This window comes from Lepisma saccharinum, chromosome 27 (genome assembly GCF_977018435.1).
Source record: "Lepisma saccharinum chromosome 27, izLepSacc3.1, whole genome shotgun sequence".
Taxonomy (NCBI): Eukaryota; Metazoa; Arthropoda; class Insecta; order Zygentoma; family Lepismatidae; genus Lepisma; species Lepisma saccharinum.
The window spans coordinates 35,574,285-35,601,576 of NC_139255.1; the positions used below are offsets into that span (position 1 = coordinate 35,574,285).

Below are 27,292 nucleotides of genomic sequence, written 5' to 3' on the forward strand. Positions count from 1 at the left end.
TTCCCGACTTTTCAGGATCCTGAGTAGTCAGGAAATACCGAATGGCAATTTGAAAAAGTTGTTAATATCCGATGTTTTCTGCATTGTAAATTTCTGGAACTTATGGCAAATTGTTCGTTTTTATTGCAGAGATTCAAAAACAATCACCTAAAGTGAAAATTACATGTAGAATTCGAGATTTTCAGAGCTTCGGGAAATTTCGATCATTTCCCGTCCCGAAAATTTCTCAATTTTGTCGGAACATGGCAAATATGTCCCATCCTGAATATCGGGATTAGAAAATATTCCAGTCCCGAATATCAGGGTTAAAAAATATTCCCGTCCCGACCAAAAAAAATCTGTCCCACACACCCCTAGTTCAATGCACTAAAATGCGTACTTAATGCTCTATTTGCCTTGTAGACATCAAAGTCTAACTAACTCCCATATCATGCATGCAATTAGTTCTAAAGTGTAAATCACCAACCCTGAGACTGTCTGTAAACAAACCATCTCACCGATTTGATATATCACTCCACGTCAGCTGATTCATGACCACAATCATCTGTTGTTACACTCATAGTTCGCCGCACCTATTCATTTTATATAAGAGCCTCTGAATGTGAGAACCCGCTCTCAAAACATCAGACGAATATGCAGCCGCATACATTGTTACTTTCCCGGTCATTCTCTCTTTCATAACCCTTAAAACTGCAGACACTGACACAGCACTGCACTGGGATACCAACTTAACCATGCTTTTACTGGTTTCTCAGGATACCACTGACAGAACGTTACATAAATATTGAGTAGAATCTGTTTCTCGCCCCTTTGGTGCTTTGAAAACAAGCTCGGAGAACACGGAGACCTTCCTGCACGAATAGAACTCGCCATGTTATTTTTCTAACGACAAGTCAGGCAATATTACTAAGTGGCACTACTTCCTTGCTGTTCACATGATTATTTTTAGAAAATAACCAATGTTATAAATTATGTACACAAATCTCTAAACTCATTGAAAGTTACAATGCATATTACTACGAAATGTTCACACTTATCTTGCCTTGCCATGTCACCAAGTTATTTTACGAAGTGCACTATATTTGGCGGAACAAAAATAGTTATTAGGATGCTTGTCAAAGTTTCCAACCGCAATAAATTTACAAACTTTCTTTGTCTTGTTTTGATCATCATCATCATCATGAATATATTTATTGGACTTACAGCATTGCATATGGCTGTTTATGCCCATTATGTATTTTATTTACATAAGATACAATTTACATAAAATCTACAAACAAATTTCAAGTACACTATTATCTATATCAAACCTTAGAAATATACATTACCATGTTATATCATTTTGTCTAAAAAAATGCAAGTAAAATATATCGATTCGCATGCAAGAAAGAAGCCAAATTTATGGGAAATGATAACTGGTGCAAAGAGTTAACCATAAAGGTGAAGCAATAAGTACAAAAGAAAGAACAATGGGTTTAAAGTGAGACGTCATTTGCGGCAGCGTATCCCATACTACAAATTGGCCGTTGTTTTACCTTACGTAATGAATCCTGTAACAACGCTGGATTTTCGTCTGGATTATTTTACTTCTATGAGTTTGCAATGCTTTCTGCATGCACGTGGTTTTGTTTACAGAAGGTCTCAGGGTTTGTGATTTGAACTTTAGAGTCAGAGTTCCAGTCATTTAGAAAGTTGGCTGGCAAGTAGTTCTTACAACAGCCCTTGTGGATGCATACACATATATCGTGCCTTTTGTTTCCACAAAAAACATGGAAGCACAAGAAAACAAACTCGGGAGATGAATATTCCTCGCAGATGCACGATCAAATGGAAACCATTTATTTTGCAATTTGCTATCATTTGGTAGACTATTAGTCCACCAAATCTTGTCTCTCTAGCTTTAGTAATTTCTTAGATGTGGATAGTTCATGATCAATGATACATTTACCACATATGGAATCTATTTTTCAGCTTTGCTTATTAGTATCCTATAACTAATAATAGTATAATCGATAAATACTTACATGTTTCAACTCTCACATTTTTATGTCAATTTTCATCAGAAAACAGTGTCATAATAATTTAAATTGTAAATCAGGGCTTACATATTATATTTTTTTTCCATTTTATTATTATTGCTATTTTATTACAAGCAAACAGAATATTTCACTTTCTTGTTCGAAAGAAAAACTGTTACCACAGACTGACTACAACTGCAAATTAACTTATAAACTATAAATGGCTACTAATAATAAAAATAGTACCTTTTGTGAATAATTGTCCGATGGAAGAGGAGGATAATCACACTGCTCTATTTTCTTACACAAAGAGTAGAGATTCATTTTATCGCCATAAAAAGGAGACTGTAAAGCTGCCATCTGAAATTAAAGGGAAAGTTCCTGTATTTGCAGGTACAAAAATGTGTACACACAAGAAAATAGGGTTACTCTAAAAGGAATAGACACTTTTGTTTCATAGAAAGCAAAGTATTACTGAAATAGTCCAAATACATGTTTTTTAGTGTATATATACATACATATTAAAATTTGTACAACTAACTTATAACTTACAGATGATCTATTTGTGTTTGAGTCTTTTGTCACATGACATATCAATATGATAATCCAATTCATTTGAAACATGCCAACACTTGCATCAGCTGTTGTGACATATTTCTTCGTTTGCCCTTTACACTTACAGAAAATAGAGGAACATAAACTCTGTCTTTAATATAAAGAAGTAAAAACAACAACAAAAAGTATTATCTGAAACTTGCTCACAACTCCTCCAACATTCTCTCTATTAAGCATCCACAACCATTGAGGTCCACAGGGGGGGAGGGGGGGCAAAAGACCCATACACAAGCACAAAGACACACCTTGATGCATGCATGCAAACAATATTTCATGTAAAAACTGAAGTGTTACTGTCTGGGTGCCTTAGCTGAGACCATGGCCAGAAGTGCGCAGGCGGCAACTGGACACGTTCATTGAGAAATTAGGGGTGATGGCAATTTAATCAGGAAGCGGGTTCCATGAAAATCGTCTGCTGTGGAAAGAACAATGAAGTTTCAAACGTAGTAACATCGTCGTCAAAATACGTAGAGAATTCAAAATTTAATATCAGTCAGTTTTGACCCTAAATTTCAGCCATTTGCATTAGATGTGGTGAAAAAACATACGGAACATAAAATGTAGCCTGAAATGTACTGAAAACAATGTTTTTTACCCCAGATTTCTATAATTTTTCTTAGCTGAGTTATCATAATTATCGCAACTGTCTGCATAGGCCAAAAATGTTGCAAGTCATGAAACAAAAATGGTCGCCATTTTCAAACGAAGTCTAGTTTTAGAAAAATAATGCCTGTTTTGAACTACCCTCGTACAGGGGTTACAACGACAAACAAATGAAAAATTTTAAAAATGGTCGAGCGACCAGTCCTGGACCATTTGGTACGATTTGACCCTGAAATTTTAGGCAATTTCCAAAAAACGTAAAATTCTTGTTAGAAGGAATAAAAAAACCGAAAATTTTATTTTTTGTAGAGGAAGAGCATGTCTTTGCAATGATTTTCAACATCAAAAGATTTTGGTTCCATCATACCCACATGATGAAAATTCAGATTTTCGTAACCTAGTTTTCCCACCACAAAATTTAGGCTACAAATACATTATTAGTCTTTTTATAGGGATTTGTAAAAATTTTTGAATGCTGATGTATTTTTTTCTGAAATCCTCATTATTTCATTGAACTTTGTGTAAAATTTCAAAGACATGTGATCATTGGTTAAGGAGAAAAGAAATAAAATGTCAGCAAGGGTATCTTGTGTCGAGGGTCTCAAGAGTGACAGACAACACTGATTTGATGACATTTCAAAGTGCTGTAAAATGAAAACCGTTTGAGATAGAGTGAAAAAAATTTAGGGGGTTTCTTTCAACCATAAAGGAAAGGTGTATACCAAATTCCATCGAAATCGGAGTTGGTGGTTGTCAAAATCTTAGTTTTTGCGTTGATTTGATGTGGAATGACCCACCAGCAAAATTAAAGAATACAAGAGAAGATATGCAAGGAGTAGTACAACCAAATGAAAATAGTTTACGATAACATAGACACACAGCCAGATTCAAGTCCCAGCTTGAGCATAGATGTGTCACTGTGAATGTTCCATAATTTCATCTAATTGTTCATCATCTCAATTGGCATAAAGAGGCAGAAAAGTGACATGGAATAAGAAATGTGACAACACTACACTTACCTCATAGAGCAGGCAGCCCAGAGACCAGATATCGCTTTTGAAATTGTAGCCATGCTCGTGTATTCTCTCAGGGCTCATGTAGTACGGAGTTCCAACCAACGAATGTGCAGCTGTGGTTTTCGAACTGAAAAACCTTCCCAACCCTAAATCTCCAAGTTTCACTATTCCTTCGCCAGTGATGAACACATTTGCAGGTTTGATATCTGAAAACATTTTTTTTCAAGGAACATTCATTAGCAGATCCTCTACTGCAGTGTTTCCTTATAAATAAATAACAGAAAATATTTATGCAAAATAATCCTTTTGGCTCAGGACCGTATTTATTTTCTTAAAGCTTTCATACAATTCCTGGAGGTCCCTTCTCCAATATTGTATATGCAACAGCACAAGCAGATTTAACCCAACTCTTGCCTCGTCAGTGTGAATCCTAATGCAATCATTCCAAATATTGGGTTGAGGAATAATTCATGAGCATTTTTTTCAAATGTAAAAATGCATGCAGAAATAAAATGCATGGCTAAATGTTTATGTTAGTTGAAAGAGAATTGTTTGCTCTACAAGATAGTGTGTTATGATTTTTTAATGTTATTGATTTTTGTGTATTTTCAGATCATCAAGATGGAATGTGAAGTGGACAAGACGGAGCATTTTTGACACCATTTGTTTTTTGCATTTAATCGAGGAGTTAAGGCAGCCGAAGCTGCTCATGAGATTTGTGTTGTGTATGGAGAAGGAGCAATCCCTCAAAGTACCGTCCGCTGTTGGTTTTTACACCTCAAAAATGGGAATTTTGACCTTAAGGACAGATCACACAATGGTCGACCAATTGAGTTCAATTAAGAGGTTTTGAATCACCTTCTGCACGAAAATCCATGTCAAACGACCAGAAAATTGGCAGAGCAGATGGATTGTGCTAAAAAAAACTGAGATAAACCACCTTCACTCAATGGGCAAGGTTCAGAAACTTGGCACTTGGATGCCACACACTTTGAGCAAAAACAACAAAAATCAACGCTTCATAATTGCCAACAGTTTGCTCGACCTCGCGGAACACATGGTCACACACAGCGTTTTCTTTACCACATTGTCGAACTCAATTCCCATTTTTGAAGCGTGCCAAGCGAAAACCAACGGCAGGCGGTACTTTGAGGCATTGCTCCTTCTCCATACACAACATAAATCTCACAAGCAGCTTTGGCGGCCTTAACACCAAGATTAAATGCAAAAAGCAAATGGTGTCGAAAATGCTTCGTCTTGTCCACTTCACATTCCATTTTGATGATCTGAAAATACACAAAAATCATAAAACACTATCTTGTAGAGCAAACAATTCTCTTTCAACTAACATAAACATTTAGCCATGCATTTTATTTCTGCATGCATTTTTACATTTGAAAAAAATGCTCATGAATTATTCCTCAACCCAATACTATTAAATTCTGAAATACTTACATCAAAACTTCTTCCTAAAATTGAACTGATGTCCATTCAAATACCCGTTTTTATCCACAAGGGAGGCTATAGGCTATAGTAGAACTATAATATTATTGCAATATAGAAATTTAAGCAAAAACTTCAGGCTCAACCAGGACTCAAACACAGGGCTCTGTTATACCACATCATACTTCCTGTGTGTGCCAAATTATAAGGTACATTTGCAGCATGTATTTTTTTTTATTTTCTCAATGACATAGGGAAGAAATAGAATAACAGCTTTTTAGCCCCTATAAGTACTGTTTGGATAAATAAGAATACATGAGAAGCTCACTATAAATAAACTATATGAGTTAGTAAAGGAATATCTGTTCAGTATTGATAAATGATAAAATGAATGATGATGGGGGGTAAAAAGTCTGATTGTTTGTCACAAAAAGCTTTACTTTATACCACATGGGACCAACATCATAAGTATTAAGTTCTAAGTTTCTAACCTGTTTATAGAGCCTTCTCAATGGTACAGTGGTAACATACTCACAATGTAACCAAGGGGTCCCAACACCCTGTGGAAATATACAGAGGTTCGGATCCTACTTTAACCTTTTCACTGCTACGGACTTTCTCAATTGTAATACCATGCTGTGCTAACTATTTTTTACATTTTAACAGTTTAATTTGTACCATTTTTCCCTCTCAATTTTAATGATCTTAGAGTGTTTCAACAAACAAAAACTACAAGAAAATTGTACATATTATTATTTATCACCAAAAAAATTACACACATAATACACATAGGTAACTATACTAATGTCCAAAATTAAAGCAACAAACGGAAATTCTTTCCCGTGTGTCCATTTGACCACATAATACGATCAGGTGATAGTAATATTTATGATGTCATAGACAACTGGTTTAAGATAGAAAATAAACTAACCTTAATGTGCCAGGATTCAGGGGTGCCCATCCCCCCAAGGCCAATGGTGCATCCTCCCCAAAATCATGTCATGCGTTTCCCCCAAATCATATCATTCGTGCCCTTAAACCATATCGTAATCCCCACAAAATATTTAATTATGACAGCGTGTCTACTGAAAGTAACTTTTTCCTTAGCTTTACTGAACATTATAATTGATCTGCCCCTCCTCCCTAAACAGGCGTGCCATCACTCAAGACCACCCCTAAAATCGTTCATCATAATCGAGAATATCGCGTGGATCCTACTTTAAACTGTGGGTTCAGTCCCGATTAGCCTTAGAGGGCATAAAGTGGACTTAAAACACGAAATCAATAAATCAATCAGTACCCTTAACATTGAAGAATATTAATTTAATGGGGTGTCAATACTTTCTTAAGATCCCGAGATATTTAGTTTTTTCCAGCTTTTCCTTTGGCACATTCGGGGTCGAAAACTTATGGATGCCTTATCGCTAAATACAGTCTCCAAAATGTAATGTTCGAACTATCTCTCCACTACAGAAATCCCTTGACAATCTAAGATTTAACACTTTATCAAGAGCTTTTTATTTTCCCCTTTAAATTTCATACTCAATCCAACCACCAAAATTTCCATGCCAATTTTAGACTTACTGTTAATATTGAAGAGTAGATATTGCCTCCTCCAAAAAATTAATTCTCAGTCTCCACACCAGAATTTCCACAACAGTCTAAGACAATAGTAATACACAAGAATTGGATATCCCCTTCAATTTAATGCTCAATCCCCCTCTAACTAAAGTACTTGCCATAATCTAAGACCTAGAGTTGGATACTGTCCCCCCCAAAGTTTAATTCAGAATCCCCCTCAGAACCCACATGTCAATAAAGGCCTAATATATAGGAGTTCGATACACCCCCCCCCCCTTTCGATAATGCCCTAAACACTTTCATTTCTTCATCTGATGGATTAAATATGGTGCATTTACGGTGTAAAATTTTTACATATATTTTGGAAAAGATATAAATGTTGAATTTTATATTATTTGAAGGAAAAAATCCCCCCCAAAAAATCTCGATGGCGCAACCTGCACCATAAAACCCCCCTGTGGGCACCCCTGCCAGGATTTATCAACAAAAAAATCACGATAGCAACAGGTTAAACTTGGCAAATTTATCAACAAAAAAAATCACACGAGGAAAGGATTTCTGTTTGTTGCTTTTAATTTTGGACACTAGTGTATATAAACATGTATATATTTTTGCAAGAACTTTTTTTTGTATATGAAATCATTGTATTATTACAAATGTATGTACAAGAAACTGTATCATAAAAGGGAACACTGCTAAAATTTGTTGGGAAACAAATTAACATTTATCTATCTAATATACACATAACAATCAATACACATATAATGTTAGTAGTTTTTCAAAGTGTGGTATTTTTCAAAGCAAGGTATTACACAAAGTGCGACATTACATATTTGGCACATATATAACGAGACTCTTTTCTCTTCTTGGGTTCTATAGTCGAATTGGCACACACATGACATTTTTCTGGTAGGTTCTTTCTTCTTTTCTGTAGCTGGAACTAATGTCAAAAAATGTCTTTCAGTAAGGCGAAGTGGGGAATCATCAGAAAGCCTGCCGTGACCCCATTTTTCCTTTTCACGATGGAATACTTCTAACATTTCCATTTGTAATAAATTCGGCAATTTCAGCATTGGTAAGAGCACTCGTACTTGTGCGACTAGAAGCCATTGCAAACAATAATAATGCGCAAAGTATACAAAACAACGACGGTTCTCACTACGTATAGATGGCGGTAGTTATCAACAACAAGTTTCACAAACTCACATGGCAATTCCACAACTCAAAAAACATAGGCTAATCTTTAGGATGAATATACTCGCCCGTAGCAGAGCTTAGAGGTTTCAGTATACATGAACATAGTTGCTTTGTACCTCCCAAGATGGCAGTATCTATCAGTGATCAACAAATTTGAACCTGCATTGTGCTGATGCCAATCTAAAAATAGCGAACTAGTTGGACGAGTATACTCGTCCATAGCATTTGAGTGTATTATTCCTTGGACGAGTATACTCGCCGGTAGCAGTGAAAGGGTTAAACTATAGGCCTTATCCCGATTAGCCTATTTTTTTTAACCATTTTAACCTAATGTAACTTTTCTTTCCTTTCTAAAAACTTTAAGAAGAAGAACCTTACTAGGTGTGAAAATTTTGATCATTTCTAAGGTATCTGTCTGGACATTTGAGGGGTTAATAAATAGAAAAAATAAACTCTAGAAATGTCATGATGAAATTTGTTAAAACCTACTTTATACCCGGGGGAAACTAATTCAGAGTCAACCTGAAGATTAAAGTATGATATAAAACCTGCTTGTGTCGATTGTGTATCAGAACAGGTCAGTAACAAAAGTCAATTACATGAACAGAGATGTATTGATAAGGCTTATTCTGAGGTAAGGAGCCATGCATAACCACAAGGGACGCTAAAGCCTTTAGAGAGCTTTTATGTGGCGATGAATAGTCATATCAAAATTGCCATCAATACTGTAACTTGGATTTATAGTACGTAACCCTTATTTCTACGTGTTTCAGTTGAAAACAGCTAACTCACCTCTGTGCATTATCCTTTTTAAATGCATGTGCTCCAGGGCACTGCACAGCTGGACAAAGTATTTCCAAATAGTCCGTTCTGGAATTAGCCGTTGCTGTTTGCGAAAATGTTTCACCATGCGGGAAAGGTCTCCTGCATCAGCAAGCTCAAGAACAATATTCAGTTCGTTGTCTTCGATGAAGGATGCTAAGTACTTAATCACATTTGGATGGTTTAGTTGCTGTGGAAAAATAGGATTTAGTACATTAGCTAGCATTTGCTATACACATTCAAATAAGGGGTGTTCAACCTCAAAGAGGCCTGCATTGTTTTCCCATACTCCAATCATATCCTAATATGTTTCTCCATGTCACATTCCGTTTAGGTTATACACCTAACAACAGACTTGGAAAATACAATTACTCTAATAAATAAATATTATACAAACAATATATGGCATGATGGGCCTATAGTAGAGTGAACACCCTGCATAAACCAAGAAAGGCAATGAATGCCTTTTTGTGATCACATGTTTCACTGCTTGAGTTAAAACTCTTATATTTTGGCATAACACTCAAATTTCTGCAAGTCTGTTTTTGCTGATGTTGTTCTTATATTGACACATTAAATGCTAGAATATAAACAACAATGTGTCAATGGCGTATTCTCCCATGCTATCTGGTTTACCACAAGTAAACTAACTTTTTTCATAACAATATAATTGCCGGAAAATTTGAAGTTGTCGAACTTCTGACTCAGTTTTATTTGCATGCCTAGATTTGTGTCTTATTTCTGTTGCATCTAATTAATATATAATAAATATATATACAATAAATAAGACTTGTTGATGTAAACCAGGTCAAATTTTTGGAATACGCTACTGCAATGTGTATATTTCCTTTCAATAAACAAATATTTCATCACACCATAACTAGGTATATTACCTTCTAAAAAGGCAAACTTCAAAGTTTATTATTAAAATAATATATACCTGCTTGCCTACATCATGACATTTATATTCAAATATTTAAACTAAACATACAGTGAACACCTTGACATTTTTAAAAATATTTGGTAGAGATTGGCCCTATTTTCTCATCTCCAGTTGAAAAATGTTGCCAGCATTCATTCAAAAGGAGTGGAAGTTCATGACTTAGTCAATAGATGGCATTAGTTGCTGTGGTAGTTCAGGCAATTTAAAGTATCTTTGAAATAGATGTAAGCCATTTTTACTGTTTTTTGTAATTGTTTAATTGTAATACTATAGTGAATGCTAAAAAGCATAGGCGTAACTTGGCGGGGTCAAGAGAACACCCCCCTCCCCCCCACAAAAATCCTGGTTTAACAAAATATACAAGGTTAAGGGTTCTTTTGTTAACTTCCTGGAACTTGGGGAGCAAATTAATAGAGTTATATTTAGCAAAATAATCCTGGATGCTATTTTTAAGGGATGGAAAACTTTTTGTTTCTGCCTCCGAAAGTTTGAGCACAAGCTACATCCATGCCAAAAAGTATTACTTGGAAAAATATAACAAGACACCTACCTGTAACAGGTTAATTTCTTTCATGCAATCAAGGCGTGCTTTGGCATCCATCATTTCGAAGATTTGGACTTTCTTCAGAGCAACAATGGCTCCATCCACACGACACTTGGCACGGTATACGACACTGAATTGCCCCTTCCCAATCTTCCTCTCAATGTCGAAGTTGGAGATGGACCCATAAATGGAGTCGCTGGAAGAAGCTGCCAAGGAAAGCAGCTCGTCTGCATTCACACTCATCTCCTCATCAGTCACCTGTACAGAAGAAAAAAAAAGTTTAGGTAATATTAAGATGTTACATATAAATTAAGGATTTCAACGTATGTCCATATTGACAAAAACTTTGACATTAAATTTAAAAACTTTCAAAACCGCATTTCTTAAAATCCACTCATTAAGGGTAGGGGAGGGATAGTTTTATTTTCAGCATAATCTTCCAGTAATGAACTGCGTATGGGGAACTCTTTGCAAACTCTAAATACAGCTGTAAGTTTGCAATGCCTTCATACTTTTAAATCACAAGCCACATTAAGAGTGTTCATTGCTGTTTGTTACTTCTTTTCTGTAATCATAGTTTATTCTCAAAGTTGTGTGTGGCCTCCCCGATGGTGTAGAGGTAACATCGTTGCCTTGTGATCACGGGGTCCCAGGTTCGATACTGGTGGAGTCACGTGATGGTTAGGATCCTACTTTATTAAACTGCAGGTCAGGGTGCGAAATCCTGGGGGGGGGGGGTAGGGGGATTGCCCCCACCAAAAATTTCCGGGGGGAGAGTTTTTGTAACGTCACGATATTTTGGCAATATATATCATGTCAGCGATATATTGATTTGTGGTTTTAAGTCCACTTTATGCACAGAAAGGCTAATCGGGACTGGACCTACAGTTTAAAGTGGGATCTGAACCACTGTGCCATGTGCCTCCACCGGGTATCGAACCCAGGACCCCTTGATGACAAGGCGACGATGTTACCACTACACCATTGGGGAGGCACTCAGCGATATATCGTCATATATATATCGTCACGATATTTGGCGATATGTATCGTGGAGACAATATATCGCCGATATCATGATACGGAAAAAATATCATACCACAGAAAGGCTAATCGGGACTGGACATACAGTTTAGTGTTTTTTTTTGTGATTGATTGATTTGGTTTTTTAAGTTCTTTATGCACATAAAGGCTAATCGGGACTGGACATACAGTTTAGTGGGTTTTTTTTGTGATTGATTGATTTGGTTTTTTAAGTTCTTTATGCACATAAAGGCTAATCGGGACTGGACATACAGTTTAGTGTTTTTTTGTGATTGATTGATTTGGTTTTTTAAGTCCACTTTATGCACATAAAGGCTTATCGGGACTGGACATACAGTTTAGTGGGTTTTTTGATTGATTGATTTGGTTTTTCAAGTCCACTTTATGCACATAAAGGCTAATCGGGACTGGACATACAGTTTAGTGGGTTTTTTGATTGATTGATTTGGTGTTTTAAGTCCACTTTATGCACAGAAAGGCTAATCGGGACTGGACCTACAGTTTAAAGTGGGATCTGAACCACTGTGCCATGTGCCTCCACCAGGTATCGAACCCAGGACCCCATGATGACAAGGCGACGATGTTACCACTACACCATCGGGGAGACACTCAGCGATATATCGTCACGATATTTGGCGATATGTATCGTGGAGACAATATATCGCCGATATCATGATACGGAAAAAATATCGTACCACATAAAGGCTAATCGGGACTGGACATACAGTTTAGTGGGTTTTTTGATTGATTGATTTGGTGTTTTAAGTCCACTTTATGCACATAAAGGCTAATCGGGACTGGACACACAGTTTAGTGGGTTTTTTGATTGATTGATTTGGTGTTTAAAGTCCACTTTATGCACACAAAGGCTAATCGGAACTGGCCCTACAGTTTAAAGTGAGTTTTTGATTGATTGATTTGGTGTTTTAAGTCCACTTTATGCACACAAAGGCTAATCGGGACTAGACATACAGTTTAAAGTGAGTTTTTGATTGATTGATTTGGAGTTTTAAGTCCACTTTATGCACACAAAGGCTAATCGGGACTGGACCTACAGTTTAAAGTGAGTTTTTGATTGATTGATTTGGTGTTTTAAGTCCATTTTATGCACACAAAGGCTAATCGGGACTGGACCTACAGTTTAAAGTGAGTTTTTGATTGATTGATTTGGAGTTTTAAGTCCACTTTATGCACACAAAGGCTAATCGGGACTGGACCTACATTTTAAAGTGAGTTTTTGATTGATTGATTTGGTGTTTTAAGTCCACTTTATGCACACAAAGGCTAATCGGGACTGGACCTACAGTTTAAAGTGAGTTTTTGATTGATTGATTTGGTGTTTTAAGTCCACTTTATGCACACAAAGGCTAATCGGGACTTGACCTACAGTTTAAAGTGAGTTTTTGATTTATTGATTTGGTGTTTTAAGTCCACTTTATGCACACAAAGGCTAATCGGGACTAGACCTACAGTTTAAAGTGAGTTTTTGATTTATTGATTTGGAGTTTTAAGTCCACTTTATGCACACAAAGGCTAATCGGGACTGGACCTACAGTTTAAAGTGAGATTTTGATTGATTGATTTGGTGTTTTTATGCACACAAAGGCTAATCGGGACTGGACCTACAGTTTAAAGTGAGTTTTTGATTGATTGATTTGGTGTTTTAAGTCTATTTTATGCACAGAAAGGCTGATTGGGACTGGACCTACAGTTTAAAGTGGGATCTGAACCACTATGTGCCTCCACCGGGTATCGAACCTGGGACCCTTGATTACAAGGTGAGGACGCTACCACTGCACCATCGGGAAGGCCGAGGTGTAATTTAAGTACAATATGGAGACTCGACCAGTATTCGAACCGGAAGTAGAAAATCAGGCGAAATGTGGGGGTAACTCAGTTGGTGGAGCAATGTCACGGTATATCAAAGGCCCGGGTTCGAATCCGGACCAAACCTGAAGATTTCACTGAAATTTCTATGAGTATTGATTTTGCCAAGGGAACAAGCAGGACGAGGCTCTGGTGTTGTCAAGGCAATAAACCTTCCTAGCTTTGGAATTTCTGAGAAATACAGTTTCCACTTATCTCTGTCCTGTAGATTGCAGACTTTTCCATCATGCAGCAGCATATATTTGAGTAACGGCACTTAAGCACCTTTACGGTCAATATCTCCTCATTGCATAACTAATCATTTCGGTGAGTAGCGAGCGACCGAAGATAATGGTGAATACCTCCCGTCAATATTATAAACGTAAATTTTTACATTCCAATTAGTCATAAATTAGCTAGGGTTAGAGAGAACTGGCAGCAATAATCAATAAGCGTAAAGAACACATTTCGGTACCCATGACTGAAAAAATTCTTTCACAAAGAATATGTGAAATGTGCTTTGTACCAGAGAAAGTTACATGCAAATGAGACTGGAAGATAATTCGTGAAGAGTTATAAATTTCTCGAGCGTTTAGTTTCAGTGTGCCTGTTCCTTAAGTTATCTTTTATTTATTGCTCTTGTAATAATCACCCAAAGTGACAGGAAATGCCATCGTACGAAAAGGATTCAGTCCATATTTATTCTCTAGCTGCAGTTTGTCACCAGAGCCTCGTTTGTTATTTTCCCCAAAATTCACATTTTCATTTTAGCGTATTTTCTGGCAAATACCTAAAATTATACCTTCATGGTGTTTTCAAACTACTGTTTCAAATTGTAAAAGTCACATGGCCCACGCCTCTTCGTGAGAGTTTGATATCTTGGAAGTTATTTTGGGAAAGTTATTTTCCATACCTCCTTTTTAATTTTAAGGTAACCGTTTTAGATAATCAATTTTTCCCCGTATATGCTGAAAGGTGCATAATGAATGACCATAAGTGGCAACGCACCCAAAAATTTTAAATCAATCAATCTCACGTAACAGATACCGATATATTATGGCACCAAAAATTGGCATTATCTTTTTTAGACTTGTTAGTGTTACGTTTCCCAAAATTCGCGTTTTTGTTCTAGAACATTTTTCTGCCAAATGTACCAAAACTCAATACTTTCATTGTGCTTTCAAACTATTATTTTAAATTTTAAATCACATGGTCTACGTATTTTCGTGACAGTTTGATATGTTGGAACACATTTTTGAGGAAGTAAAAGTCAAAGTAAAGTTCTCCCGTGTGCTTAGCACCAATAAATGAAGGCATCTAGGGGGTGTGGAGTTAGGGCTGCACACTTTCTTGATCCCGGCTGAAGGTGGGGGTGATGTGATCAGCACCACGCTCCGGCTACCTTTACTCCCCAAAGTTTCCTCGAGGTACCCGCTTGATAAGGCGCTGGATGGCTGCCGGAGCAGTTTGAACAGATGGAAAGATCCCGGTTCTCCCCGCAGGGGATCGACCCCGGGTCTCTCGCATGGTAGTCAGACGCCCTAATGACTGAACTCCATTATTTCTCGCTCGACAAATGCCGATCGTGCGCACTTAGCTTGGTAATTCAAAACACATCTCCTGCGACAAATACTGAAGATTCGGCTCCCGTGTGACGGTAGATGCGCACTAGATCTCCTGTTAGAACCCTGCCACTTTGCTCTGTGATGCAAATTGTTTTGATAGAAATTTAAAAAATCGTGGGAAATACATGGTTTAATGTGGCTGTCGGAATTATTCCATGTACAACTGTATAACAAGCATTTACTCTTGAATAAAATTTTGGAAAAAATGCACGTTCTATGTACACAAAAATGGCACATTTTGTTTATTTAAGCTTAGAAAAGACAAGAATAGTGGATTTCACGGAATTTTTCGTTGTTTTAGGACATTGTTTAAAAAAATGCTAAAAACGCAAACAATTCGCATTTTATGTCAAATTCGCGTTATTTTGATATTTCGAACGGGCGAAAAATGTGTCCAGACATCACTGAACATTCATAAACACAACTTCGCAGCAATTAATATTTTTCACGGTTTTCGCGTTTGCGAAAAATCAATGTCCCTACTAATTGGAAATTACTTTCTGGGCATCCCTCGTATAAATCTGTAGATGAAAAGTGAAAATTAGGAGGGTTGGCAGAGAAAAGTCAATTCTTGAAGTAAGTGATATGCTTTTATGATTGAATGATTCGAGTAAATATGATATTAAAATATTTATGTATTTATTATTAGAATTTTATTTCATACTATTGGGCATTAACTTCACTCAGTGAGAGATTAATGACCATCTCTCACGAGTTTAAACAGACAGGACAGAGAGAGGCGTTAATTTCATTGCAATACTAGTGTTGCAGTAAATTTGAGGTTGGGATCATGCACTTGCCAAATTTTTATAACGTTCACCAATGCAGATTTATGTTTCACTTTTTCGTTATAGTATTCAATATATACCCCGTTTCGTTGGATTCTTCTTGATATCTAAGAATAGTGCAATGTCACTGTAACCGTATGTTAAACCAGTAATACGTCAGGATGATGCACTCCTACATTAAATAAAGCGAAGTGAGCCAGAAGAGTAATAAAATTCCAGCAGCATATTTGCAGCCTAAATCTCTTGTTTATGCATGAGATTTTTGTTGGATGTTGCAGTCCGAAGACATCCGACAAAAATAAATTCCATAAGTGCCACGCATGCAATTTCTGTCGCATGTTGTAGCGAGATACTTTGTCGGGTGGCGATATTCGAAAAAAATCGTATGTATCAACGGAGCCTATGTTTCCATGTTCCTTCAGTTTGTACAACAAAATGCATTACTACGACAACTATATCAATCCCATCCCCTCCATCTGTTCACAGTTCTGTCCCGTTACTACTCCCATACGGACAAGATAAAATGATAATTCAATGCATTTTCCACGAATTATTTAGAGGCTTAACACATTTTTCTGCGCCTCCGGAAATTTCTCCCTCCCCCTTCCATCACTGGTTTCTGGCACCATGGTTGTGTTGTGCATAAAAGGGGCCTAAAAGTTAAGGCCGAAACTTAGCAACGAGATTTGCTGTTCCCATGGGAAGTTCCATAACTTAAAAAACAACAATCAGGACGAAATTCCTGACATTTCCCTGACTTCTTTTGACACCTCAAGTCCCCTGACTTTTACCGGTTTTCCAGGTCTGTCGCCAGCCTGTTGTTACAACAAACAATAGATAAGCAATTACTTTTAATTTCAAATATACTTTACTAAGAATAATATCGAAAACACACACAATATAGTGCGGTTGCGTGTGTTGAATGCTTTCTCTCTCAAGAGATCATTAACAAATCTACATCAAAATGCACAAGAAAGTAAAACAAGAATGCAAGACAAAAATAACTATGAAATCTAATTGATTTATGTTAACATAAATCAAAAACTAAATAAAAACTTATTCATAACAGAAACATTTCAACTATTTCATAAGTTATTAACATCTTTATCCAGTTAGTAAAGGAAGTAGTTTGCTACTTTATAATATCTGATATACAGAAAAGTAACAAATTTATTTCTGTGTGTAATTAATAATAATAATTTATTTTTACTTTTAATAACATTATAAATATGTATATGGTATAATTTATATGTATGTTTGTGGGGGGAGGGGGGTTTATAGATTAAGATCTTTCTACCCCCACCAGTCTTAAATGATTTCGCACCCTGCTGTAGGTCCAGTCCCGATTAGCCTATCTGTGCATAAAGTGGGCTTAAAAAATCCAAGCTCAATGCTCGGGTTTGAGTCCTGGCCTGTCCCTTCATCAATGTCATCCAATCATCGCTCATGCTGATCGTCGCGATTAGCCTTAAGTGGTAGAAAACGACGCTAAATAACACAAATATTATTAAAAATCCAATATTACTGTGCATATTTGCATCCAGAATTTTTCAAAAGAGTGGTAATTTTTTTAAAAAAACTGAATGTACTTACGAGTGGGAGACTAAAGCGATTTTGGGCATTTATAGTCGCTTTTCCGCACATTTGGCTAATCGCGACGATGGGAATGAGTGATATGATGAAGGGACCATCATAGAGAACACCCATCCCGATTGATTGATTTGCTTTATTTTATTTCGCTTTTGTGCGACTTTTGGCTAATTTGCGAAGATGGGGATGAGTAATGATATAATGAAATTGATGAATGCGATACTCACAAACATCCATGCCCAGGCTGTAATCAAGGGGTCCTGGGTTCGATACCCGGTGGAGGCACATAGTGGTTCGGATCCCACTTGAAACTGTAGGTCCAGTCCCAATTAGCCTTACTGTGCATAAAGTGGACTTAAAACACCAAATCAATCAATCAATCAAACCATACCCAGGCCGATATTCGAACCCGAATCCCCCGGTGCTGGAAAGTGAAACTAATTATTTAAGAAAAAAAGTCCAAATTGATGCCCTTGGTGCCCTGCTACTTTGATAATCCACGCCCTGAAGTCCAACTGCCACATTCCAGGCACACCCAATTCGTCACAGGAAACGGGGATTTTTTTTTAATCCGTGTTATTATTGTCGGACGTACGCAAGTCTCCACAAAAGCCACGCTCTATCGACAACCTTCTTCGCGTGTGACCCTGATAACGACATAGACGAACTACAACTGTCGCGGAACCTGGGAGAAAAATGAGAATCGATCGTCGAAACGGGTTACAAGAACGAACTAATAACACCCACTACGGGGTGGGAAAGTACACAGCCTAAGTAGAATACACAGGATGTGGGTTAGTGTGTGAAATAAAAGATGGAATCTATAATTTTGTTTGATGTGCGTCAACTCTTTGTTTTGCATTTTTCCTGATAGACTTGCATGTCATTCCCTAATGTTATCGCGATAAATATTGGCTTTACATGGAATGAGGTGGAAAAGGAGAGGTGGGTACTAGAGTGTAATGTTGTGACCTTGTAAGTAACCTTAAGACTAAAGGTACGTATTTTCTACTGTTACGGCGGCCGATCCTAATGCTGGTTAGGGAAGTGGGGAGCGGGGAAGCGACTAATCCAGCACGATAAAGAACGCAGCAGCCAGTAGAACGAGGTTGACGTAGTACTTCTTCCCGCCGCGTCGTCTCTCTCTGCGTCACTGCTGTTGTATGGTTGGTCTGCGGCGTAATCCCCACTCCCCTTGCCATAACTAGGACCGGCCGCCGTAAGAGTGGAAAAGACCTATAGCAGTGGAAAACTGGGGATATCAGAATGCGAGAACTGCCTCTGCCTCGAGAATCTATGGAGCAAGGCAGCGCATAACGGTAAAGAAGGGGGAAAACGAGTGGGCGGCTGCAAACGGCTGGTAGCTGCAGCCGAGTCTTCCCCTCCATGCAATTTCTCTTCCCCTCGCGCACTCATTCGTCGAGCCCTCTCGTGTCCTACTTGCGCAGAGGACATGTTTTAGTTCGATTGCTCTACAGATTCCCTAGACAGAGTGTAATTTGAATTTGTAAAGCAGAGTTCCATATTTTATCGCTACATAAAATGCAGTGGTCCAATGACTCCCTATATTTTTATTTTTCATATCTCGGTGCAAATTTATATGTACCTCTAGGCCGTGCGTTCTATTATGGATGACAATTCAGTCGACACAAGAAAAGTGTAGTCTCATCATTGTAGGGTCCATGGGTGAGACGGCTGTGTCCAATGCGAAGTCGATTTAAAAAGACTTTTTCTCGACGGGAGGGACGGTACGTGGAACTCCATGCACCAATGACTTGATAGCGTGAAGCTTGTTCCCAGTTACCTCATCCCACTTTTCCTGTCAAATGTCAAGAAGGGGCCAACGAAATACATTCTGCAGGTCCATGTTTGCATTGTTCAACATGGAGACAATGAAGATGAATTATCACCATGAAGGACGCATTTAAAAATAAAAAAATCATAAATGGCGAGATACTCCCACATGCACACACTTCGAGCACTGTTCACGACTATATAACGATTACAGTGATGATTATTATATCAAGATGCCATTTTACTAGAATGTTAGAAAAGGCCATGCAGTGACAAAAATATAAATTCACAGTATCAACAACGAGAATTTCGTTTTATACTGCAATTTCCAGCGAGAAGCGTACTGAAAAAGAATTATGTTCTTAACAATTTGGCCTACATACAATGGGGATATTTCTTATCGAAGAGCCGCGATGCTCCAATGTGTAGACCGTCTGACAGCCACGCAGGAGATCTGGGTTCATTTCCTGGTGTTGGGAGATTTCTGTTTGGAATTTTGGAGCGGCTCTGGAATTCACCTAGCCTCTAATAAATGTATACCGGGGTCGAGGCGGCCGGAGCTTGGTACTGATCACATCACTTCCTCAAATAACAGAGATTGGAGATTGCGAATGTGTGGGATCTACCTTCACATCTCTCATATGCCTTCACGGTATGTTGCAATGTTATATGTATCTTGATCCATCTAGCGCCAAGGGATGAGACGAAACTATACTTGGCAGTGTATCCAGTTGTAACTGCCTGTCTCGCCTCGAAATATATACGTAGTATAAACAACATACACAGCTTGTCACCGTAGTTAATGATCGCATGTCGCACAATGCTAATAGAATTTTGAATTTTGCGCTTATGTGAGTGAAGACCTTATGTGTAAGGCCAATTTGGGGGAACTGTAAGGATAAATTTAGTGCCAAAAATACCATAAATTGAGATTTCGTGCAAATTGGTATGGCGTGCTGGGGAAAAAATTGAGGGTGTCGGGTGTGGACATGTCAACGAAGAACATCATTTGCTTTCACTGACACTTGTCACAGACTGCAGAGAATGTCCCTTAGCAGTGCGTGACATTTCTTTCTGCAAAGACCTTGTCGTCGGAAGGAAATCAATATTTCAAACACCAAAAGTAAACGCCAAACAGGGCACAAAGTATCATAAGTAATGGGAATGTACACATAACAACTGACACAGGGAAACCCACTATCATAAAAAATGTAGATGGACTGAGAATATCAATTCTCTTATTAATTTGAGCTACAATTTCTACGAAGTCCACAAGGTCACGAACTGATGCATTTTTTTAGCGGTGGGGGGGGGGGGTGATTCCTCAGATTGAAGGGTATATTTGCAAGGAACTCCCTCGTCCCTGTAGATGGACATCAAAAGGAACAGCTTATTGCTCCTCGAGTCCCCTCGTAAAGACACATCTATCCTATACGTATGCAGCCGTGCGACACAGAATCAGGCTTGCCATTGGCATTTATATGTTCAGTCGTAAAAGTTATAACATTTCTAGTACGGTACGGGCAGACTGCGCAAGCTCAAAAGCAAATATGGCCCCTTCTCATAATAATAATAACAATAATAATAATAATAATAATAATAATAAAAACCTGCATGGACAGGGTTCGGTTGCAGCGGCAGACTACCTATCTGGTGAGCGTACGCCACTGTCCTAGATTTGGGCGAGCCAGAACTTCATATAACAATATATTTTGATATTTTAATGGTTATTAAGGGATCCTATCATGGTTGTCATCATTACCTACAGGCGGTACTCTTATTAAATTTTCGGGCTTTCCCGGTGGCGTAGTGGTAACGTTGTTGCTTTGGAAAAAAGGGGTTCGGGTTTGATATCCGGTGGAGGTCATAAACTATATGTCGAGTGCCGAATAGCCTGCCTATCTGTGTGTAAAGTGGACTTAAACCAACAAAATCATTTTATATTCATCGTGGAATTTGCCTATTTAGAGACAGCGTCATTGGGGAGGCCCCGTTAGTAAGATAAGTTGTTCGTCTTGATGTTCTCTACATGCTGTGAAAGTTTGTCAGTGTTTTACAGCGACACCCCGTATATTGTCCAAAAGTACTAAGTTTGGCGAACGCGATTATCTGTATTATGTGTGTGTGTGTGTGTAAATTCAATTTCTCTGCCACTCTCGACCGTTCGCTGATTTTTCTTTCATTATGCGCCGACCTGCTTGCTGGAGAGGTTAGCACAGCGCGCTACGACACCAGTGGTCCTGGGTTCGAATCCTGGTAATGTATGCTCTTTATGACTGCCCTATCATCAATTTTATCTCATCCTCATCGTTGCAATTTGTCAAATGTGGCAGAAAAGCAACCGAAAATAATCATTCAATCGATCATCATTTTCAATTTACATCGCTTTTCTTCCTCTTTTAGCTAATTACGACGACAAGGAAGACTGACGGTTAGATTACATTCATCAATGGACACTCGCAAACACCCATTCCCCGACCAGAGGTATTCATTTTGAATCAACCTCCCTCGCCCACAACCTCACAAGTCTTCCGGAGGGTGAGGGTGAGGTCTGCAAATCATGAGGGTCGCACTCCGGAGGGTGAACACCTCTGGCCCGGATTTGAAACCGGAACCTTCGGTGGCGAAACCGTGCGTCGACAAGGTACGTGTTCGGTCACCGAAGCGGCGTTTAATTTCACGTTCACGAACACTTGAAATGGCAACTGTATATAGAATCATAGACGTCGTTACCTTATGTTATTGGGGGGGGGGGGGGTGCACCCTAGTCAAAGACGCTAATTATTTCCGACATATCATATACGCACATGAAACCGGTCATTGGCTTAAATTAATTCCCTTAAGGCACTTAAGCTTTCTTTAGAAAAAATAATTTCTCAAAATATTTTTTGAATCACTTTATACCATATACAAAACTACCCTTTTTAAAAAGAGTTTGTTCGAAAAGTGTTAAATTTGACTTTAAAGTATGAAGCATTTGCAGTTGGTGGACAGTACAGTATACTTCGACAACGATTTCTAGTGCGCGATTTGATTCATTTTTTAAAAAAAATTCCAGCACTAACAACTAACACTGCGATGAATCACGTACTAAATGATTAAGAAACAAAATATTGGTCACGGTCGTTAATTAGAAATCGACATGGCAAAATATTGATATTATTAATACTCAAGGACAGGGTTGGCTTGTTTAAAATATCTATATTTTTAGAGGTATTTGAAATGGTATTTAATTGAAAAGTACTTGGATGAATCACCTTTGTTGTTAATGTCCCCCTGTCATATTTAATAGGATTTTCCGAGCAAGGCGTAGCACACACGGAGAAGAGTGGGCTCTGGCCAACAGGAAATAAACTGCCTATAAGAGATTTTCAACTAAAGAACATTAAACTGTTATGGTATCACCTTACACCAAGTCCATCATTTCATGAATAAGTGCAAGCCATTCATAGAATATAGGTTTTCTTGGCGTACATTTTTAAAAGTGGGTTCGAATCCCGGCCTTGGTATTGGTGTTCTTTGTGAGTGCTCTTTGCTCCATTCATCAATTTCATCATATCATCCTCAAATAAACCAAATCAATCAAAACATTTTGTTTCTTTTGAAAAAAAAAATGGCTCATGGAGCATTTCACGGTTACACATTATACAAAACTCCATCTCGTTAGTTTTAACAATGTGATTGCAGTTGTCATAATTACAACGGTAATTACAGCGGTAAAATATTTTTTCGGCATGTGTGGGTACGTAGAATCAAACAATTCAACGACAACGACGCTTTTTCAGCACCCTACTCCCACACCTTACATCCTCTTACCGTTGCCACACACTAATCACGCTTGCACCACCTTCCGTGAATGCCGATCGGACAATTTCCAAGCCAAGAAAAGTCAAAGCAAAAGCGCGCGTAATCTGAAAAGAAATCACAGAAACTCACCTGCAAAAATATCAGCAACACTTCATGACTTGGTAAAATTGGGTAATCTTCGAGTTGACACGTTCTGCTGTTACTTTCAGTGCTTCCAAGGCCTCAAAACACGTCTTTATTGCTTAGGAATGAACTTGTCGGCGTCCGCTCTTCCAAGCAATTGACAATCGATGCGCACCGTGTCCTTCTAATCGTATATAACGCATGCTCAATACTAAGCAAATGTAGGATTGACATTGGGAAAGCAAGTGTTGCCAATCTTTTAAACATTCCTCCATGTACAGATACATTTTTCTTCACCATACTGGACCACCGTGAGGGTGTGATTAAGAAAAACTGTTAAGGATAAATTCCTTGCCAAGCTACTACGTCACGTAAGCAGTGGCGTGACCAAGGGGGGTTGATGGGGGTTATAACCCCTCTTTCATCCAGTATTCCAAAAAAAAAAAGGACGTCAAAGGTAGGAAAATATGACAAAATGAGGGCTAACTACCAAGAAAAAGTATACATAACCCCTCCGTTACGAAAATCCTGGGCACGCCACTGCACGTAAGGATAAAAATTTAAAAGTTGTAGTCTTTTTGGGGGGGGGGGTTTATAAGTATTATTTGGTGGTCAATCATATACCAATTTCTTTTGTTTTGAAAAGATAATATATTTCGTCAACTCTGCCCCTCATCTCTCTCTTTCTTGAACAGGATAGAAAAGTGTGCACGTAAAATGGAGGACATCATCGATCGAGAACACAAGAGTGGCGTGATCAGCACCACGTCCCGGTTGCGTCTCAATTAATCCAAAACTTAATTATAATTTTTCAAAAATAGTTTAATAACAATAATGAACACTACAATATCGCCAGCTGAATGCCGTTTCTCGTATGTCCAATATACACTAACTTTTCAGGAGAGCTGATCGAAGTTTGACGTTTGTGGATTTTGAATACACTACAAGATTTAAGCAAGCATTTTATTATTGTTTATAACTCACACTACTTGACATCCAGATACTTCACTTCGGAACGACGCATTAAAGTGTACGGAACGAACGTGGACGAAAAGTGGAGATACGATAAAATAGCATTCAGTCGGCAACATGTTACTTTTCAAGACTCGTGTTTATTTGCTACAACCACATGCAATATCCCAAATTTTCAATCCTTTCTCGGGTACGCCATTGCATATTACCCCTTCTACCCGAATTTGATTTATCATGGGGAAAAGCAATAAAAATAAATCATACATTATTTTGAAAAATATCAAACAAAAGTGCAGGAGTTTATTCAGGATTTCTTATCTATGATGGTTTGGGAGAGAGCTGTATATAGATAAATTCAACGCTAAAATTACTTTCGTGAGACACTCTTATTTAGTGGCGTGAAATATATATGTTTTTGGAGGGGTGTAGTACAGCGTGTTATAAATCACTAGTCCTTGCATAATCTCTCTATTTTATACTCCATGTGTAAAGCATTGTGTCTGCTTTCGAGTTTCTTTCCCGATATCGTTTGACATAGGGATATCTTACAAAGGTAGTTGGCAAACACTTGATGTCCCAGGAAATGGAAGTAACTTTTCGGACACTTAACCATTGATTCATAGTCCCCATTAATCGCTCCAGAAGCAGACAAAAGGAATTGGCTCTTTCTCGTTAATTATGTCACGCAAACTCTCACCCTGTCGATCCAATGTTTGGTTTGGTGTGCGGGATCCCGAAAAGTCGTGACTGGGATCGGGGAAAAAAATTCCCGTTCGGATGCCGACTCCGGAAAATGGTTTCCCGACTTTTCGAGATCCCGAGCAGTCGGGAAATGCTGAATGGTCATTTTAAAAAGTCGTTAATTCTCGACGTTTTCTGCATTGTAAGTTTCTGAAACTTATAGGAAATTGTTAGTTTTTAATCCAGAAATGCAAAAACAATCACTTAAAATGAAAATGACATGTAGAATTCGAGATTTCCCGTCGGCAAATTGCGAATTTTATCCCGTCCCGACCCAAAAAAATTCTGTCCCGCACACCCCTAAATGTTTGGGAAACAACATATGGATCCTATAACATGTTACTCTACCTGTAATTGCTGTACCGCGTTACTAGAACCATTCGTTACAATGTCTTATTTCCCCTGGAATTCAGTTTATAATATTGACTGATACTTAGAATGTGAATCGATTACGGCTTTTCTTAGCATTCAGTTTCACTGGTGTAATGAAAGACTCTGCTTCGAAATAAAAGGGCACGAAAATGAAATCATGTTCCACCAACGAGTTCTGAAAACGTATTCTATTAACCTTGCCTAACTATTGATCCAAACAGTGTTCTAACTGAAAAGGAAGGGGGCGAAAGTACACTTTATTCTCGGATACTCTAATCGGGACTGGACCTACAGTTTAAAGTGCAATCCAGACCGGGCATACAATGTCCTGCCCAAATTTCTCCTATTTTAGTTTGTTACTACTTGAAACTATTACTCGAGTTAAAAAATAAACATTTTTTTCTTTTAATTTACTTCATGCTCACATCGACAAATCGAAAGTAGTCTATATTTTAAAAATAAGATTCGAACCACAGAGTTTCTCCGACGAGGGTCCAAACCAGGATCCCTAGATTGCAACACTATAGTGGAATCAGCAAATAAGAAAAAATCATATTTATTTTTTAAAAAATTGCTTTGTGGTGTGTGCTTCTTTGAGGGAATGATTAATTTACATCCAACAGTGCTAGGTAGCATGACCAGTTGGATGAAGGAATTGCAAAAAAAACTTCCTTGAACATTGCAACAATGCATGAAGGCTCAAAAGAGGGGAGTGCAGGTAGGGGCTATACACATTCACAATCTCTGCCAATGCATATATGACGTGATCAACATCATGCTCCGGCTGCATTTATCCTGAGGTACCTCATTTTATTAGAGGCTGGTTGATCCCCAGCACGAAACTTTTTTTTGTCTGGGCTACTGTTTTTTGAATGGAAGCCCAAAAGCTTGCATGGTTTCATGAAGCCTGCATTTGTACTAGGTTAATAATGAGAATTAATACACGAAGTGCACAAAATTTCAATATCAGTATTTAAATATATAAAGAATAACTCCATACATAGTTATGTGAGAACCAGAGGAACGCAACTCCAAAAATGCAGTGTTTTTACATACCTACTGACTTTGAAGTGTTCTATTTTGAGTCAGATCGACGTTATCTTCATATCTTTTCCTCATTTGTACAGTGAAGTCTCGTATCTTCATTTTACGCATTTTTTGGGGAGAGATACATTGACCTGACTCCAAATATAGCTCTTCAAATTGAGTTGAGGTATTTAAAAAAACAAACACTGCATTTTTTGAGTTATGTTCTCTAGTTCTCACATGACAGCCAGTGGTGAAGCGTAGAGTTGCTAGCAGGGTAGGCACAAAAATGCGATAATATCCATTAGTTGCTTGAATCTGTACAAGATGGTGGTGGGGGGGGGGATGCCATGGAGAGTGGTTCAATGTGTCTCCACGCTGCTTCTTTACTTGTCAGTGGCATGACGTTTTTCAAAACTGTTGTTACCGGCCATCAGTACGATAATTATGTATGTCTGTTAGACGTTATCTCCTCCTGCCCACGAGATTACATCGATCTAGAATTTTGTTCATTTCAGTTTTTTTTCAAACTCCTGAGTGATTTATGCACACACCCCTAGAAAGAACTACCAATCATGAGACATAGCGAAAATCCAACGAATAGTGGTCGAACCCTGTTATCAATTCTTCATCACTTTTGTTTTCTAAATGTATTTATTTATTTTGCAATTGAGGTGAAAAGGGGAAGAAGAACCCCATAATTTTCAGGTCGGTATGTGCCGTGAGCAGACGATAGGATTCCGCACTTTCAGCGACTGTCAGTTT

At 38.0% G+C, this 27,292-nt stretch overlaps 1 protein-coding gene across 2 annotated transcripts in view; it reads right to left on the bottom strand.

Annotated features, from left to right (window-relative positions):
* LOC145979977 (serine/threonine-protein kinase Nek7-like) overlaps positions 1 to 27,292 on the bottom strand; it is a 48,423-nt gene that overhangs the window by 7,235 nt on the left and 13,896 nt on the right. Inside the window, exons 1-5 of one of the 2 annotated variants that reach the window (XM_083112915.1) lie at positions 23,423 to 23,558; positions 10,789 to 11,040; positions 9,266 to 9,485; positions 4,256 to 4,458; positions 2,265 to 2,378 (exon numbers count right to left, since the gene is read on the bottom strand). In XM_083112915.1, coding sequence (XP_082969041.1) covers positions 2,265 to 2,378; positions 4,256 to 4,458; positions 9,266 to 9,485; positions 10,789 to 11,025 — 774 coding nt within the window. In that variant the 5' untranslated portion in view covers positions 11,026 to 11,040; positions 23,423 to 23,558. Of the gene's footprint in view, positions 1 to 2,264; positions 2,379 to 4,255; positions 4,459 to 9,265; positions 9,486 to 10,788; positions 11,041 to 23,422; positions 23,559 to 27,292 lie in introns of those variants that run through there. The other variant, XM_083112916.1, reaches the window with a different exon arrangement.